General features: G+C 41.0%; 1 protein-coding gene across 10 annotated transcripts in view; it reads left to right on the forward strand.

Annotated features, from left to right (window-relative positions):
• Positions 1-9230: 9230 nt before the first annotated feature.
• The window catches only part of RNGTT (RNA guanylyltransferase and 5'-phosphatase), a 262608-nt gene continuing 256747 nt past the window's right edge, over positions 9231-15091 (forward strand). For 3 of the 10 annotated variants that reach the window (XR_004957608.1, XM_036248260.1, XM_036248261.1), the window contains exon 1: positions 9384-9478. Coding sequence is in view for 9 of the 10 variants with exons in the window: in XM_036248260.1 (XP_036104153.1) it covers positions 9415-9478 (64 nt within the window). In the remaining variant the exon portion in view is untranslated. Of the gene's footprint in view, positions 9479-15091 lie in introns of all 10 variants that reach the window. The other 7 variants (XM_036248263.1, XM_036248264.1, XM_036248266.1 and 4 more) reach the window with 5 other exon arrangements.

Raw genomic sequence — 15091 nt, forward strand, 5'->3', positions numbered from 1 at the left:
CCCTGACCAGAGATCGAGCCCACAACCTTGGTGTATTGGGACAAAGCTCTAGCAAACCGAGCTACCCAGCCAGGGGCCCTAGAGGATTTCAGAATATACTGACATATTCACCTCCAGGCCTTCCTACTCAATTGGTCTGGAGTGGGTTAAGGCATGAGGTACTTAGCTAATAGGATAATCTGCAAAGTGATAGAATGTTTAAAAAATCAGACAGTTAAAATCATAGTCATTATTAAAAGCACAGGTTAGCATCATTGACCTGGATGAAATCCCATGTCTGCCACTCATTAGCTGTGCGGTTATGGCGAATTTCTGTAGGGAAGGGGAAATTCTCCTCCGCCCTCTTCTGGTCTCCTGCTGGTCCTCAGAACTAACTTGATGTGAGACATTAACAAGACAAGAGCATACACATTTATTACATTTTCACATGTGCATGGGGGCCTCCACAAGAGAATGAAGACCTGAAGTGACCAGGGCAGGAAGCTTTTATACCACTTAGACAAAGAAATGATAAATTTGTGAAGAAATGACAAGACCAAGGATTTTGGTTAGGAGCAGTAAATTGTGGGCAAGCGACTGGGAGATATGTGAGGGGGAGACAGTGGCAGATCAGGTTAGTTCAGTAAGTGTGTTTGCACAGGCCTATTTCAGTGTCCACTCCCAGTCTCTGGTGATAAGGACGTCTTTCTCTTCCTGGTATGGGGAGAATACTTTTCTCATGGCAAATTTTATGGTTCCTTTTTAGGTAGAAAGGGGTAAATCAGAGAGCCTCTTCCTCAAATGCCTTCAGCTCAAAATAATCCATATGCCAGAGCAGCATATTTTTTTTAGGGTGGGGGATGGGCGCATGTCTGAGTTTCATTTCTAAATCTCTCTAAGCTTCTCTTTTCCCATCTGTAAAATGAAAACAATCAGAGTTGTTGTAAAAATTAAAGAGAATATACCCAAGAATCACTTTCACATTCCTGGCACAAAGTGTGTGTGCCTAATTTATGGTTACTTTTATGCATTAATTCATTCAGCTGAGCATTTGCTGAGCACCTACCATGTTTACGGCATTGTTCTAGGTGCTGGGGATACAGCATCCTATAGAACAGACAAGGTCTGCTCTCAAAGTACTACTTAATTTTTTTTTAAGTATTAATTAAATGTGGTTGATCTCATGGTACTTATACTACTCTATACTGTAATAGGTCATCTGAACTTGGGGTCCCATCCTTAATCTGTCTTCAGAGACCTTACTCCATCAGAGTCTCCTCTCCACTGGCTCTTTGTCATATTCATTTACATGTAATCAATATTTCATATTAAAAAAAAAATCCCTGAATCAAGCCCTTTGGCTTCAAGTTACCCAATAGTTGCTATTTTAGCTCTTTATCCCTTAGCTTCACAGGCACGTGTAGATATTGTCTGCACTTACTGTCTCCACTCTCTCTACTTCATCACTTCTCATTCACACACCCGAGTACTGTGACCAGGCTTCTGTCTCCATTACTCTACAGCAGCTATTTTCAACCTGTGTGCCCCAATACCTGACTATTTAGTCAGGGACACTGACTTCTTTTCCCTTAGGACCTAAGGGAAACCTGTGGGTTGCGACCCTTTCACAGGGGTTGCCTAAGACATAACAGTAGCAAAATTACAGTTATGAAGCAGCAATGAAAATAATTTTATGGTTGGGGGTCACCACCACATGAGGAACTGTATTAAAGGGTCACGGCGTTAGGAAGGGTGAGAACCACTGCCTTAGGTAGTCAAATAAAAACATGACAACAGCCAACACAACAAAAGTCATCCAGTGTGAATAAATCAAAATAATACTCATTGTTTTGTCAGATTAAAAAAAATTTTTTTTGGTGTGCTGCAGAAATTTAGTAATTAGTTTATGTGTGCCCTGAGATGAAAAAGGTTGAAAATTGCTGCTCTACAGGTATTAGCCTCAACAAGGTCACTCCCTTTCTTAAAAGTGATTCCATATGTATTTCAGGGTAGAGTTCAAACTCATTCAAATGGCACATGGCTATTTTCCCACCACCCCCTTTTCTACCTGCACTCCTCTCTGCTGTCCACTACCCCCTCACCCCCCTCACCCCTCCTCCAACGCACGTTCCTACCCCATAGAACTGCTGTCGGCCCCCAGAAGCCCTTTCTTCTATCTGTAGAAAGTCGTGCTCTGGTGCTGACTTGTATCTGCTTGTAAAAGTCTATGGTGCACATCTCTTCCCAGGTCTGTATTTATAATATGTTGACATATATAACATCCAAACCTGTAGAGAATTTTTATGAGTTTATTTGAGTCAAATTAATGATAGTTTCAGGGAAGCAAAATCTCAACTGATTGAGAAAATGTTCTGGAGAATTGCAGTTTTGCAGTTTATTATATACATTATAATCAAAGAAAAAGACAAAGTTGGGGCGGCAGATTACATGAAATCCATTGGTGGTAGATAAAGAGGGAGAAAGCAGAGTGGAGCAATCTCTGAGACTAGATAAAAAATAAAATGGAGAGACCCACCCTGGCTGGTTTGGCTCAGTGGTTGGAGCGTCACCCTGCGGACCAGAGAGTCCCGGGTTCAGTTCCTGCTAGGGGCACGTACCAAAAAAAAAAAAAAAAAAAAAAAAAAATGGAGAGAACTTTCTTTTACTTTGGTGGGTATAGGATACATTTACAGCACACAAAGATGGTATTTGGGCAACAAGATAATAATAATAAGGGGTTCTAGGTCTCGTGCTCTAGTGAGAGATTGTGCCCCGATGGGTCTGGAAAAAAGAGGATTACTCTGATATTTAAAAGTATGTTATTGTAGATGCAAAAAGATGATAGAAAGGCTCACTAAGGTAAAGATTGACCTTTGTCAGGGAAGATACCGGCCTAGGATGTGACTACCCACCAAGAATCGCTTTTAGTTAGAAAGTTTTAATTCCAGACTATCCTATGTGGTTGGTTTCAGTCTCTGAATTTGTAGGGCCCGCCATGCAGGTGTCCCCTTAGCTTGCAAGGTTTAGTATATGGCCCTTTTTTTGTCCGCAGATGTCATGTTGGTAGCTTCAAGTCAGCCATAGTGGGAGTATTCATATCAAGGAAAGTGGTAAAATTTATAAACTAGGGCATTCTGGCCTATCCCCGAGAGACAGTTGTGAAACTTTTACCACACACCACTACTTCTAGGTCTTTGCACATATGGTCCCCCTCCACCCCAACTTAAATGTCACTTTCTCCTGAAAGCTTCTCCTCTCCTCAAGATTAGGACAGACACCCTTCTCTGTGATTCTATGGTAACTTGGGCAACCCCCCATCACTGCACTTATACTGATTATTTTTTGTATCCTATACTGGTCAAGTCAAGTCCTTGAGGTCAGGCGTCTTGTTTTGCTCATTGCCTTTGTTCTCCACCTAGGATAGGGTATGAAACAGAGCAAGGTGCTAAATCATATTTTTAATTTTTAAAATATGTTTTTATTTAATTTTTTAGAGAGAGAGGAAGGGAGAGGGAGATAGAAACATCAATGTGAGAGAGATACATTAATAGACTGCCTCCTGCACGCCCCCTACTGCAGATTGAGCCTGAAACCCTGGCATGTGCCCTGACCAGGAATCAAATTTGAACCTCTCAGTGCATGGGACAACGCCCAGTCCACTGGGCCACACTGGCTAGGCATATTTTACTTTTTCTTCCTCACCAGAGGACACTTCTGCATTTATCTTTAGATAGAGCGGGAGGAAGGAGGGGGAAGAGTGAGAGAGAAACATCGATGTGAGAGAGACACACCGAGTGGTTGCCACCCACAGGACCCCAACCGGGGCAGGGACAAACTGCAACCGAGGTACATGCCCTTAGTGTGAACCGAACCTGGGACTCTCTGGTCCACAGGCCGACACTCTAAGTGCTGAGCCAAACTGGCCAGGGCTGGCCAGGCATATTTTAAAATGAATCAATACATGAGTAGTTGAAATAATAAACATTCCCTATTAAATAATAAGCTTTTTAATGTTCAAGAAATAATAAGCTTTGTTTGCACTGGATTTCCTTACACTCAGTGAGCATTCATTAGATATTTGAATAGAATGAATGGACTAGACTTGAGTGTACTTTATCTGAGCCTAAAACTAGGGACCAGTTTAAGATATTCATTCTAGAAGTGAGTCGATGACCTTTGAAGTTATGGGTCTATGAAATCCAAATCTGGAGTTTTGAAATATGTCACCAGAAACTTAAGATTTTCCCTAGCAATGAACTTGCCTCAATGTACTACTCTTATTTCCTCATTTCTCCTAATAAAGTGGTCCCAAGCTTATCCCACTTCCTTCTTTCCTCTTCATTTACAGCACGGACACACTCTTTGCTCACAGATTCATATGCACAGCGAACCACAAGCAGAGTGGTGAAAAGTACTTGGGTTTTAGAGTTGAGATATACTGGCTGTGTTCCTGTCTGTCACAACCTTTCTAGAGTCTACATCTCTTCACTTGCAAGGCAGAAAATATCTTCTCTATCTAATTTACAAAGTTTTTCTCTGGCCGGATAGCTCAGTTGGTTAGAGCATCACCAAGGTTGTGGGTTCAATTCCTGGTCAGGGCACATACAAGAATCAACCAATAAAGGCATAAGTAAGTGGAACAACAAAAATGTTTCTCTCTCTCCCTTCCTTTCTCTTTAACATCAGTAAATAAAAATTTTAAAAAATTAAAGTCGAGAAATAAAAAATTTAAAAAAGATAATTTACTAAGTGTTTAATAGGATCAAATGGGTTAACATCGGTGAAAATGCTTTTGTAAGGTGTAAAGCACTACGAAGAGTAAATGTAAAATCTCTCAGACAAATTGATTCTAAGCACATGCTATATTTTAATAGTTCCCTAGCAAACAAATGGAATCTGTAAGGGGATAAAAGAATATTCCAGTATTGAGATGGTGTATATATACACATACATACACACACACACACACACACACACACACACACACATACATACATATGGGTTATTTATTTGGGAAGAAGATGCAAGCAATCAGGTAAATATTATGGTTTTGCATAGCAAAGACATACAAAATTAGCTTCATATTAGATGTTACATAGGGAATAGGTTCCATGTGAGATAACAGGTGTGCTATCAATCAGGAATAAAAAAAAGTGATCTTATCAGTCGAAGCAAATGATGAGGATATATTGATGGCTGATAACTGGAATAATAGTTTTATTCTCTAATAGAATCTAATAGGCTCTAATTAATCTAGAAGCATAAAATAATGTCAGAGATAGATCAATACCAAGTAACAGAGTTCCTCTCGAATAGACAGCGACTGGTGACTATTTCAAATTGCAAGCATTGTTACAGATATATGATTTGCCCATTTCTTAGTTTTGGGACATATTTTCCCTTGCCTATGTTAGTGATTAGCTTCCCACAACAGGAAGACTAGGTGGAGTTGTCCTCCAATCAGCAGCAAGGACATCACTCAAGAGCTTGTTAGAAATGCAGAAGCTCAGGCGCATCTTAATGCTCCTATTAAGTCAGAATCTGCATTTTAAGAACCTGGGGATTGAGTCTAAGGTGCACTGTTTTAGGGACCATTTAATCATTTATCAAATGGAAAAGAAATCATGCCTTTCAGGGTGATTTTTCCCCCCATCAAGGTTTAATACACATGGGTGGCAGAGCTTGGATTGGAATAAAGGTTTCCTGCCTCTGCTGGCAGGTTCCAGCATCACATAAAAAAAGGCAGACAATGCTCCTCATAATTTAAACAGAAAAAGTGTTTTTTTATGGCATAATACAGAAGCAGTTATTTATATCTCTGAAAACCTTCATGCCTTGACAGTAATGCTTTGAAAGCTAATATATTTTTCCTTTTAATATTTCACATTTTCCAATGAAAAAACATATAAACTGCACAGCAGAGGCACTCTGCTAATTACTGCTATTTAATAATTTGGAGGTTAGGCTGATGCTTCTTCTTATTATATATGCAATTGAAGAACCTGACTCACTGACCTACTTTTTTGGTTACCCAAGCAGTCGGAGATTGGATTACCTGGATTTTAGCTCCATCTAGTGGTTACACATGATTCAGTTTTTAGTTTTAGAACTATGGGGAATTCTAGTTTTATCCTTTAACCCAAATATGTCCAACTTCTCACTTTCCAGAAGAAGCGATCCAACATATACACTTTTTGTGCTGTTTGTATACTTAAAATAACAAACTTGGGGTTTTTGGAGCTGGTAAGTTGGAGACATTTCTATTTAGAAAAGACTGAAGCCATCTTTGATGCTTCCCTCATTTGATATATCCATTGTCATCACCCCCCCAAATTAATTTTTATTTTTTAAAAATTTTATTTTATCATCATTATTATTATTTTTAAAAGAATTGCTTTACTTATTTTAAATCCTCACTTGAGGATATTTTTACATCTATCTTCAGATAGAGCTGGAGGCAGAGAGGGAGGAAGACAGAGAAACATTGACATGAGAGAGACACATGGATTGGTTGCCACCCACACAACCCCAACTGGGGTGGGGACAAACTGCAACCGAGGTATGTGACCTTAGCTGGAATCAAACCTGTGACTCTTTGATCCACAGGCTGACACTTTACCGCTGAGCCAAACCAGACAGGGCTTATTAATTTATTTTTGTTACAAATGTTTCTCCTTTCCCCCCCCCTAGACACCCTTCTCCTGATCCCAGCCCCACCCCAGCATTGTTGTTTATGTCCTTTGGTTACCCATATGCACATATAAGTTCTTTGGTTTATCTCCCCTCTCCCCCCACACCCCTCCATTGAGGTTTGTCAGTGTAAACTGTACTCCTTTCTATGTCTCTGGGTCTATTTCATTCATCAGCTTATTTTGTTCATTATATTCCATAGATAAGTGAGATCATGTGGTATTTGTCTTTCTTTGATTGGCTTATTTCACTTAGCATAATACTTTCCAGGTCCCTCCATGTCATCTCAAAGAATAAGAGATCTTTCTTTTGTACAGCTGCATAGTATTCCATTGTGTATCTATACCACAACTTTTTTTATCCTCTCATCTACTGATTGACACTTGGGCTGTTTCCAGATCTTAGCAATTATAAATAGTGCTGCTATGAACATAAGGGTATATATATTATTTCTGACTGGTGTTTCAGGCTTCATAGGATATATTCCTAGAAGTGGAATCACTGGGTCAAATGGCAGTTCAATTTTTAATTTTTTGAGGAAACACCGTATTGTACAACAGACTTTGGGGCACTAAAACCTCAGGCGTGTACCAGATGAATTTAAAAGGGTGTGAGAGCCCTGGTCTGTTTGGCTCAATGGTTAAAGCATAGGCCCTCTGAGCAAAGAGTTGCGGGTTTGATTCTGGCCAAGGGCACATACCTCGGTTGGGGTTCAGTCCTGGCCCTGGTCGGGGTCCTGTGGGAGGCAGCCAATCGATATGTCTCTCTCACATTGATGTTTCTCTCTCCCTCTCCCCCTCCCCCTTCCACTCTATCTGAAGATATTTAAGGAAAAAATAAATAAATAAAAGGGCATGAGAAAAGTTGTTTGATTTATATAAGGGCTAGGGACTTAGGTACAGAGGACATGTGCTCTAAGTGCTTCAGAACCAGAAAGCATGGGCTAGAACAGGGGCAGACTCAGGTTTTGTGGGGACTTGTATTAGTTTTCTACAGCTGTTGTAAAGAAGTACCCAAAACTGAGTGGCTTAAAACAACAAATTTATTGTTTTACATTTCCTGAGGCTAGATGCCTGAAATCAAGGTGTAGGCAAGGCCATGCTTCTCTGCCAGCAGAGAATTGGGCATCATTTAGGCAGAATGCTGCTTGGTAAGGAAACGGAGTCTTATTTTGTCCAGTCAAGGGAGAAGTGACACTTTCCACTAAAAGGTCTCAGCAGACATACAGCAGGACAGACCAGGAGTGTGATCTGTCTCAGGCTCTTTCAGAGAGGTAGCCATTGGGTCCTCTCTATGGAAGAATACTGACTCATGTTCTGGGTCCAGGCAGACAGGGTGCTGAGCTGTCCTGCAAGTTTCCCATTGACTCTTTAAAATATATTCCCCAGTCTTGCCCTGGTGGTTCCTTTGGTTGGAACACCTTCCTGTAAAACAAAAGGTCTCCAGTTGGATTCTGGATCAGGGCATATACCTAGGTTGCGGTTTGATCCCTGGTCAGGGTGTGTACAGGATGAATCCAATTGATGTTTCTCTCACTCTCTCTCTAAAATGAATAAACATATCCTCTTGTGAGGATTTGAAATATATATATATATATATATATATATATATATATATTTCCCAAACCTTCACACTCTTGCAGTTCAAATTGAGCATTTGTGCTGGAAGTCAATCTGCTACATTATAGTTAACTTGCCATTATCCAGCTTTAATATTTAATACTTCAACTTGGTCTAGTATCTGCAAAGAGTCTTATTACCAGACGGCTGTTATAAAACACTTCCAATCACCTCTGATTAACTGAAAGGGAAAGACCACTAGTTTGGTAAGTCAAAGAACACCGTCAAGTAGCAGTACCCATTGGGCAATTCCTGCCTTTGCCAATGATACACATTAGTTAGTGACTTTAAGACACGGACTCTCTGAGGTTCCCAAATATGCTTTGACACTTTGCTCTAGAAATGTACAAACACAACTCTTAACAAATGTTTTTGTATTAATTTCAGATACTACATAGATTCGTGTAAGTACCTCCCCGAAGAGAAATACCTCATTTCTGGCACTCCAGTCCCTCGCCCTTAGAATTTCACTAAAGCTTCTTCCCTTGACCCACGCCAGGGAAAACTTTCCAAATTCCAAATCAAACCCAGATCCGCCCAGGATGCAAACTTGGCCGAAAAAGGCCGATCAGGCTCTTGAGCTGTGATAGCGGTGGGAAGGCCCCTCTCAGTAAAACAGCTGCCCTGTGAAAGCTGCCGACCAGTCTACGCATGGAAACAGGCTTGGCTTCTTTTCTTATTTTTCTTGCTGCTACCTAGACGGGAAAAGAAAACCTGTTCTTCTGCCAGCCCGAACGAAGGCACCTGCGCCTGCGCAAAGCTGTTTACAAACGCGCCCGGCCCTGGTGGGGCGGAGCGAGAGAAAACCCGCCCCTCTCATTCGCCAAGGCTTTCCCTCCTCCCCATTCCGCCGCTGGGCTTCTCATTCTTCCCCTCTGACCTCGGAAAGAAGGGGGCGGGGTCTTTGGGGCGGAAGTAGCAGTGCATTGTGGGCTCGCCTAGAGCGGCGGAGTTGATCCTGAATGAAAGTGGCGCGCAGCCCCAGACGTTATCCGAGTAGAGCGGCTGGAATCCGGACCTCGGCAGGGATTCGGACGCCTCGCTCTCCCGGTGCGGAGCGGACCGCGAGGCCCCGGCGGAGGCGGCGAGCGTTGGCGGAGGGCGCAGCTCAGCGTGGCTGCAGGTCATGGCTCACAACAAGATCCCACCGCGGTGGCTCAACTGTCCGCGGCGCGGCCAGCCGGTGGCAGGTAACCCGGACCGGGGTGTTCGAGTACCCCGCACCGGCGGTTTCTAGGGTGGGCCTTCTGAGGGGCGCAGCTTTCGGTGTTTGCGTGCCTGTGGCATTTCAGGATCGGGATGTTCTCTGTCCGATGAAGGTTCATGGATGAGTTTTGGGAACTTGGACGGAAGGAGGTGGGTCGGTGGTGGCGGCACTTGTCGCCATCCAGTGAGGCTAAATCCGAGGGATGGAGGTTTGTGTGGCAGGAGTTGAGGACCCAGAAGTACAGGACATTACTTTGAAGCTTAGTCAGAAGTTTGTGAACCTTTCCGGGTTCTCAGAAGGGGAAGGGACCGTGTCCGTCTCGAGATGGAGAAGGGCTAAAGAAGAGGAGGGGCAGTTTTTTGCAGTGTAAAGGATCGACAAGAGACTCGTGTTTAAAACACTTTTTAAATGCCTTATTGTGGATATTTTTCCTCTTTATTGAGTTGGACACACAACAAACTTGAAAGTGCACAGTTTGATAAATTTTGACTAGACGCACACACACATCTTACGAAACAACCCAAGAAACCATCATCGCCACAATCAAGATAGTCAACATAACCCATTACCTACCTCTTAAAGTCTTCTCCTGCCCTTTTGTAATTCCTCCCTGTTCAGTCATCCCCTGATTTACTTTCTGTCACTGTAGAGTAACTTGTATGTTTTTTAAATAAGTGGAATCATTTGGTGTGTGTTTTTTGGGGGGGCGGTCTCTGGTTTCTTTCACTCAGGATTATTATTTTGATATTTACCCATGTTCTTTATTGATTTTTTTTTCAATCCTCACCCGAGGATATTTTTCCATTTATTTTCAAGTAGAGAGAGAGGGAGAGAAAGGGAGAGAGAGAGAAACATCAACGTGAAAGGGACATATGGCTGGTCGCCTCCCTCATGACCCCGACCAGGCCTAGGGAGGAACCGCAACCTGGGTAGGAGCCCTAGGCTGGAATCCAACGAGACTTATATGGTCCGCGGCCAATGCTCCACAGCTGAGCCAAACTGGCCAGGGCTCCATGTTCTTTACCTAGCAATAGTTCATCCATCCATCCATCTATTTATTTATTTATTTTTATTTATTTAATCAATCAATCCTCACCCGAGGACATTTTTCCATCTTTTGTTCAGGTTGAGTGGGAGGGAGTGAGAGGAACAGAGAGAGAGAGAGAAACATCGATGTGAAAGGGACACATTGAGTGGCTGCCACCTGCACAACCGACCAGGGCGGGGGACAAACTGCAACCGAGGTAGGTGCCCTTAGCGGGAACTGAACCCGGGTCTCTCTGGACCGCAGGCTAGCGCTCTAACTGCTGAGTCAAACCGGCCAGGGTTAGTTCATCCTTTTGTATTTTGAGTAGTATTCCATTCTGGACACACCACAATTTGTTATTCATGTACTGTTTCTGGTCGTTTAGGTTGTTTTCAGTTTTTGGCTATTGCAAATTCATTTGTTATGAACACTCATGTATTATTCTTTGTGTGAACATATGCTTTCATTTCTTTTGTGTAAATCTCTAGAATAGGAATGGATTATATAGTAGGTGTACATTTAACCTTTGAAAAAACTGCCAAACTGTTCCCCGAAGTCTTAACATTTTACATTTCCACCGTCAGTGAATTGTTCTATTTGTTCCACATCCTCTTCAATACTTAGTGTGATCAGGCTTTTTAATTTTACCCACTTTAGTGTTTATCTTATTATGGTTTGATGCTTGAGCATCTTTTCATGTGCTTCTTGGCAATTCATGTATCTTCTTTTTGTGAAGTGTCCAAATTTTTTGCTGATTTTCAAATTGGGCTAATTGATGAATTGTTAGAGTTCTTTGTATATTGTAAATAGACGTCCTTTCTTGGATGTGTGTTTTTTCTAGAAGGGTATTTTGAAACATCATAAAGGATTTTGTAGTGGGCTATGAGTACAGATCTATTCTGTGTCTGTCTAAGTACCCAGCCACACTGGTTGGGCTCGCCCTTACCATTTCTGACTTAACACTGAATCCTTTCTTTTTACATGTAGTTTTCTCTATGAAATTATGGAGAAACCTTTAAACTTGGGTGTCAGTTGTCTTTTCAAGCCTGGAGTTTATTTCCTGGATCTTTCATTAGAGTTATCTGCTACTCTGAATTGCGGGGGTGGGTGGGGGGGGGGGGTGGGGATTATAAAGAATTCTTGTCAAAGTGAATTTTTTTTTTTAATTCTCACCTGAGGACATTTTTCCATTTTTTGTTCAGATAGAGTGGGAGGGAGAGAGAGGAAGAAGGAGAGAGAGAGAGAGAGAGAAACATCGACGTGAAAAGGACACATCAAGTGGCTGCCTTCCACACACAACCCAACCAGGGCTGGAGACAAACTGCAACTGAGGAACGTGCCCTTAGCGGGAACCGAACCCAGGTCTTTCTGGACCGGGCAGGCCAACGCTCTAACTGCTGAGCCAAACTGGCTAGGGCCAAAGTGAATTCTTTTTTGAATTTGAAAAATAACTTAAAAATAAGAATTTTAATATAGTCTGCAGGATGGCAGTGACAAATATCAGAACACCGACTTATTAGATTAAAAATGAGACGAATGTAGCACTGAGGGGGTCAATAGCAGCAGGTGAGGTGCTGGGCTCCGGGCACCTTTATACCTTTCCAAGAAACAGAGTTGTGTGCCTTTTTTCCCTCTCCATCTGCTGACAATGAAGGGTCAGGAATAAAAAGTTTTTCCTATTTAGTACTGAAGTGTTTTGCTAGATTCATAATTATTGTGGTTTAGGAGTCACTAAGCTCGTGTGTCTGATTGATTGTGGTCCCTGGACAGAACCCCAGGCCTCCTGTATTGTTACTTACAATCAGCAGTGCTTCACCTTGTGATGCTTATTAGAAAGTAAGGTGAATGCAACCTAGAATTCTTGATGCTTCTCTGAGTTTCCCTTCAAGTTGTGTCTCTCTGTATTCTAGAAGTGTTCATGCCACATTGTGTATTTTGGAAATGAAGGGTTAGCAGCGTTTTATAATAGCAGAGCAAGAAGTACTAGCTATATTCCTGAAAGCTTTAGTGAAAAATACGAAAATATTCCCATTCCCATTTTCCACCTCCTTTTTTTCTTTTATTTTTTCTAATTATAAAAGTAATTCATGCTTATTGTATAATTTCTTTGATATTTTACATATGTAGGAAAATTTGTTATGCCTGCTTAAATTTTCTCATTGTAAACATTAGGATACATTTTATTAGTACCAGAAGTTCATAATTTTCCTGAATCAGAAAGATGATGGTGCTAATTATGTATATAATGTGTTCCACTATGAAATCTTCTCTAATTAAACCAGAGTTCCAGTGAGAGCTCCTGTAGACAGGGCCAGGCTCTATTTCTGAAGAATTATTTTTTCTCCTTCTGAGTGATAGATTTCAAGTGAACACTTTGAAGAAAACAAACTTCTTATTTCTTAAAGATCATTGAACATAAAATTACCTTGTTCCTACTATGTGTAAAGAACTTACTAGGAACTAACTGGGAATATAAATATGAGATAGTGTTGTGACAGTGATGGTAATTTTGAAGTCATTTTACTTAGCAAATATTTGAGTGTCTACTTTGTGCTACTCCTTGGACCTAGGGAGACCACGTGCACCTTAAAGAGCACATAGTCTCATGGGAGTAGCAAACCATTATTTTAAAACAGTTCTGTTGTAATAAATGCAGTAATGACCATTATAGAATATTATGGGATACCAGAGGTAATGAACCTAATTCTTTGTTTGAGGTTGGGTAAGAAGAGGAAGGCTTCCCAGAGGAGCTTATACATGGATTATCTTGAATAAATAGAAGTTTGCTAGATAGATAGTTAGAGAGAGTGTCTAATGGGTTTAATCTTCTAACATATCATATTATTTACTTATTTATTATGTCTATTGTTTACGGTTTATATTTCCCCAGTAGAATATAAGCTCTATCAGGGATTTTTTCTGTCCCCCCCCCCCCCCCCACTAATGTATTCCATGCACCTAGAACATTGCCTGGTACATAATAGGCACTCTGTTAAATAAACTAAATGAAGTATAACAGTCTAGATGAGATAATGGTAGAGGTGGTGAGAAGTGGTGAGATTCTGGATATATTTTAAAGATGGATGTGACAGGATTTGCTAATGGAGTGGATGTGGGACTTGTGAGAAAGAGAGGGTCAAGGTGAAGGATAGCTCTAAAGTTTTGGCCTGAGCTACTAAAAAAATGATGTTACCATTTGCTGTGACAGGGAAGACAATGAGAGGAGCAGATTTTGGAAATTGAATATTGAGAGCTCATATTTGGATATCAAGTCTGAGATGTCTGTAAGACATCGAGTGGAGACTAAGGCAAGTAGGCAGTTTGATAGCCACTAGAGTTAAGGGAGAGGTTTGGGCTAGAGATACACATTTGTGAGGCTTAAGCACATTGGTGGCTTTTAAAGCTCTGAGACTAGATGAGACACTAGGGGAGTGAGTGTAGATAGAAAGGAAATCCAAGGACAGAGCCCTGGGACAAAACACAGAGTGGTCAGAGGGATAAGGAGGAGGCAGTAAAGGAGACTGAAAAAGAGAGGCCAGAGAGATAGGGAAACCAGGAAGTTGTAATGTCCTGGAAGCCAAATGAAAAAGTGATCCAGGAGCTCCCTCTCGAATTAAAAAGTGATCTGTTGTTTGAGAACTGAGAACTGACCATTGGATTTAGCAATGTGGAGGTTATTGGTGTTCTTTAAAAAAAATTTTTTTCTTTATTGATTTTAGAGAAAGAGGAAGGTAGAAGGAAAGAGAGAGAAACATTGATGAGAGAGAACATCGATTGGCTGCCTCCCATATGTCCCCCACAAGGGATTTGGCCCACAACCCGGGCATTTGCCCTAACCGGGAACTGAACCAGCGACCTCTTAATCCATGGGTTGACGCTTAACCACTGAGCCACACTGGCCAGACGGTGATCTTTTTTAATATCCTCTCTGGAGAATATGTTTTTATTATTATTTTTATTTTGAGAGAGAGAGAGAGAGATATGTGAGTGAAACATCAATCAGTTGTCTCCTGTATGTGCCCCAACCTGATTGAACTGTCAGCCTAAGTATATGCCTTGACTCGGAATTGAATCCACAGCCTTTTTGGTGTATAGGACGATGCTCCAACCAGCTAAGCCACCTGGCCAGGGCTATTGGTGATCCTGAGTGGTTTTGTAGAAAATAAAAATTATAAAAAGTTAAAGCCTCTGGACAGATGCTAAGATTTCATTTAGATATTATTTTAGGTAGTTATTTATTCTTATTGTTTTATTGTATTTTAAAATATAAATCAGTTAAAATGGGTGATTTAAAATTTGATTATATAAGGTGACTTCAGAAAAAAAGGCCAAGAAGGTCAATCAGTCTTGCTGTAATTATAATCACTGATCATTGTTTGGACAGTGATTTTGGTTAGTATGCTTCTTAACATGATCCTTATCCTTAGATAAGGATAAGATTCATAAGATGGAGAGAATTCCAAGTTCATATTAAAAAAGTATTATTAGAAATTTTAAAGAATTGATTTAATTCACTTCATTACAAATTTCTCGTACCATATCTTTAAAGGTTTTAAGGCAATATTTTTT

The sequence above is a fragment of the Molossus molossus genome, unplaced genomic scaffold (assembly GCF_014108415.1).
Source record: "Molossus molossus isolate mMolMol1 unplaced genomic scaffold, mMolMol1.p scaffold_m16_p_8, whole genome shotgun sequence".
NCBI lineage: Eukaryota > Metazoa > Chordata > Mammalia > Chiroptera > Molossidae > Molossus > Molossus molossus.